Below are 2,889 nucleotides of genomic sequence, written 5' to 3' on the forward strand. Positions count from 1 at the left end.
GGTGCAAATCCTTGATGCTCGACTTTATCATTGTTGCACCAGATAAGGGTCTGTATTTCTCCTTGTTCTTATCCCTTCCCGGTAACCCAACTGTTGGTTCTTCAAAATTAACTAAACACTCAATCGCCTATTCTGCAATATAGGCCTCAACGATGCAACCTTCCGGATGAGCCCTGTTTTGAACATATCCCTTGAACATCTTCATATATCTCTCGAAAGGATACATCCAACGTAGGAAGATAGGACCACAAAGCTCAACTTCTCTTATAAGATGAACTGAGAGATGGATCATTACATCAAGCAAGGAAGGGGGGAAGTGCTTTTCTAGCTGGCATAAGGTCTCCACCAATTGAGACTACATTTTTTCTAATTTATCGACCTCAATGACTTTACTACAAATTGCCTTGAAAAAAGGAAAAACCTGATAATAGTGCACCTGACCTGTTTTTGAAGTACTGGCCGAAGTGCGATGGGGAGCAAGTGATGCAACATTGTATGACAGTCGTGAGATTTCATTCCAACAAGTCGCAGAGTGTCCATTGATACTATACCCTTAAGGTTTGAACAAAAACCATCAGGTAACTTAATGCCAATCAAGGACGAGCAGACAATCTTTTTTTCTTTATGCAATAAGTTCCAAGATGCCATCGGTAACTTCTTTTTTTTCCAGGATTTTTTGGTCTCAGCTCCATTCTTATTCCCATTTTAGCCATATCAATATGAACAGATTCTCTATCTTTTGTCTTCCCGGGAATATTTAGCAATGTACCGGTTAAAGCCTCGCATATAGTTTTTTCTATATGCATCACATCGATGGTATGGCGAACTGGCAAAAACTTCCAGTACTCAAGCTGAAAAAATATAGATATCTTTTTCCAAATTGATCGAGGTTCCCCTTTTTTCCACCGAGGTTGGTTTTATGTCTTACCATAAATATGGTCCGCTAGTGGTAGTACCCTTTAACACCTCCTCTCCAGTTAAAGGAATAGGTTCTGACAACTTCTCCATGGTGTTATCAAACGCTGATTTTTTCCTTCGATATGGATAATTTCTGGGCATCCATCTATGATATCTCATAACCACCGTCTTTTTATAAGTAGCCAACCTGGTAGCTTTTATTTTATCAACACAAACGACACAAGCATTATATCCTTTAATGATGTTACCCGACAAGTTTTCTAAGGCTGGATAATCACTAATTATCCACAACAAAATTCCTCTTAGTATGAAAGACTCTTTCTTAAATACATCATAAACTTGTTTCCCATGCCACAATTTCTGCAAATCTTCTATAAGTGGTTGAAGGTATACATCAATATCATTTCCAGGCTAATTTGGTCCGGATATCAATAGACTTAGCATAATGTACTTTCTCTTCATACAGAGCCAAGGTGGGAGGTTGTAAATTGAAAGCAACACAGACCATGTTGAGTGATCACTTCCTGATCCATGGAAAGGATTAAATCCATCGGAGGATAAAGCTAACCGAAGGTTCCTAGCCTCTGCAGCAAACTCAGGCCACCTTTGATCGACATCCTTCCATGTCTTTGAGTCAGCCGGATGTTTAATTTTACCATCATTTTGTCGCTCGGTTTTATGCCAAGTCATGTCCTTTGCAATCTGAGTTGTATTGAACAAATTTCTCAATCTTGGTATCAATGGAAAGTACCATAGAACCTTAGCAGGGATCCCTTCTACTTCTTCTTCTTTCTTGTTTAACTTCCATCTAGATGCCCCACATATTCGGCAAATCGTCTCATCTTCGTCCCTCTCACCGCGGTATAAGAGACAATCATTCGGACACGCATGTATTTTTTCATAATCCATGCCTAAAGTACATAAAGTTTTCTTGGCTTCACCAAAAGATGAAGGCATCCTCTTGCCTTTCGGAAGCATTGATGCAAGCAAAAGAAGGACATCGAAAAAGCATTTATCAGAAATACCATGTTTTGCTTTTAAATTATACAACTTGACTAAAGCTCTCATTTTTGTAAAACTCTCGCATCCAGGATAAAGTGGTTCATTTTCACCTTGAACATGATTCATAAAATCAGAAGAATCTAACGAAATATCCTCATCATCGATAATATCCTGCCCCATTCTCATGTTTGTAGGATCAACGGATGATTTTGAAGTGTCCTGTTCAGAAACTACATGACTCTGTACAGAATTTGGCTCTCCATGCCATATCCAACACGTATAGGTTTCATCAATACCATATTGATAAAGATGATCCTTAACAGTTTGAGCATTCCAAGATTTACTATGAGCGCATCTTAAGCATGGACAACTAATTTTATTTTCTTTAAACCCATTCAGAAATGCAAAATTTAACAACACATCCACTCCAAGTTTAAATTCTTGTGTTCTTCTATCTTCTTTCAACCAAGATCTATCCATTTTTACTCAACCAAGTTTAAACCCATTCTTCTGCTCAAATTCCACAAACATATATATTCCATAAAGCCCGATATGGACCCTAATTAAAATTCTCCAAATAGATATGAAACCTAATTTCAAGTTCTCCAAATCGATATAAACACCAAATCCCCAAATTGATATGAGTTCAGCAGAAACTTACCTGAGTTCAGCAAAGTAAAGTTCCCCTGGATTACTTCAGACATCAAAGAACTGAGACAAATATATGGTTAAGAAATGGTGTATGAAGGAGACAAAAAAAGAGGCATAATAAAACATAGATACTTCAGACAGACAATGATCACGTATAATAATGCTAGTCAAAGTACTTTATTGCTAGTCAAAAAACTAAAAACGAACATCCTCGTACAATGGTTTTCATTAATAAACGGTGTATGCATTTCAGCACACAACAAAATTCTTAAAAACTATTGTCTTAAACTTTGTATTCGCTTAAATTATTTTTTTATC

At 37.1% G+C, this 2,889-nt stretch overlaps 1 protein-coding gene across 1 annotated transcript; it reads right to left on the bottom strand.

The window, feature by feature from the left end:
* Nucleotides 1-593: 593 nt before the first annotated feature.
* Nucleotides 594-2,400, bottom strand: LOC141717638 (uncharacterized). Its single transcript, XM_074519794.1, has 3 exons — nucleotides 1,424-2,400; nucleotides 967-1,105; nucleotides 594-851 (listed from the first exon to the last, which is right to left on the bottom strand). Exons 1-3 carry the CDS (start codon nucleotides 2,398-2,400, stop codon nucleotides 594-596), a joined length of 1,374 nt encoding a protein of 457 aa, XP_074375895.1.
* Between the last annotated feature and the right edge of the window lie 489 nt (nucleotides 2,401-2,889).

Source organism: Apium graveolens, chromosome 1, assembly GCF_009905375.1.
Source record: "Apium graveolens cultivar Ventura chromosome 1, ASM990537v1, whole genome shotgun sequence".
NCBI lineage: Eukaryota > Viridiplantae > Streptophyta > Magnoliopsida > Apiales > Apiaceae > Apium > Apium graveolens.

What these genes read in the sequence shown, in the direction of transcription:
- LOC141717638 (XM_074519794.1), bottom strand. Translation starts at nt 2,400, where the DNA reads ATGGATAGATCTTGGTTGAAAGAAGATAGAAGAACACAAGAATTTAAA. An exon ending in GGAAGTGATCACTCAACATG is followed by an intron (nt 1,106 to 1,423) that starts GTCTGTGTTGCT and finishes AAAAGCTACCAG; the next exon opens with GTTGGCTACTTATAAAAAGA. An exon ending in TTCCTTTAACTGGAGAGGAG is followed by an intron (nt 852 to 966) that starts GTGTTAAAGGGT and finishes ATATTTTTTCAG; the next exon opens with CTTGAGTACTGGAAGTTTTT.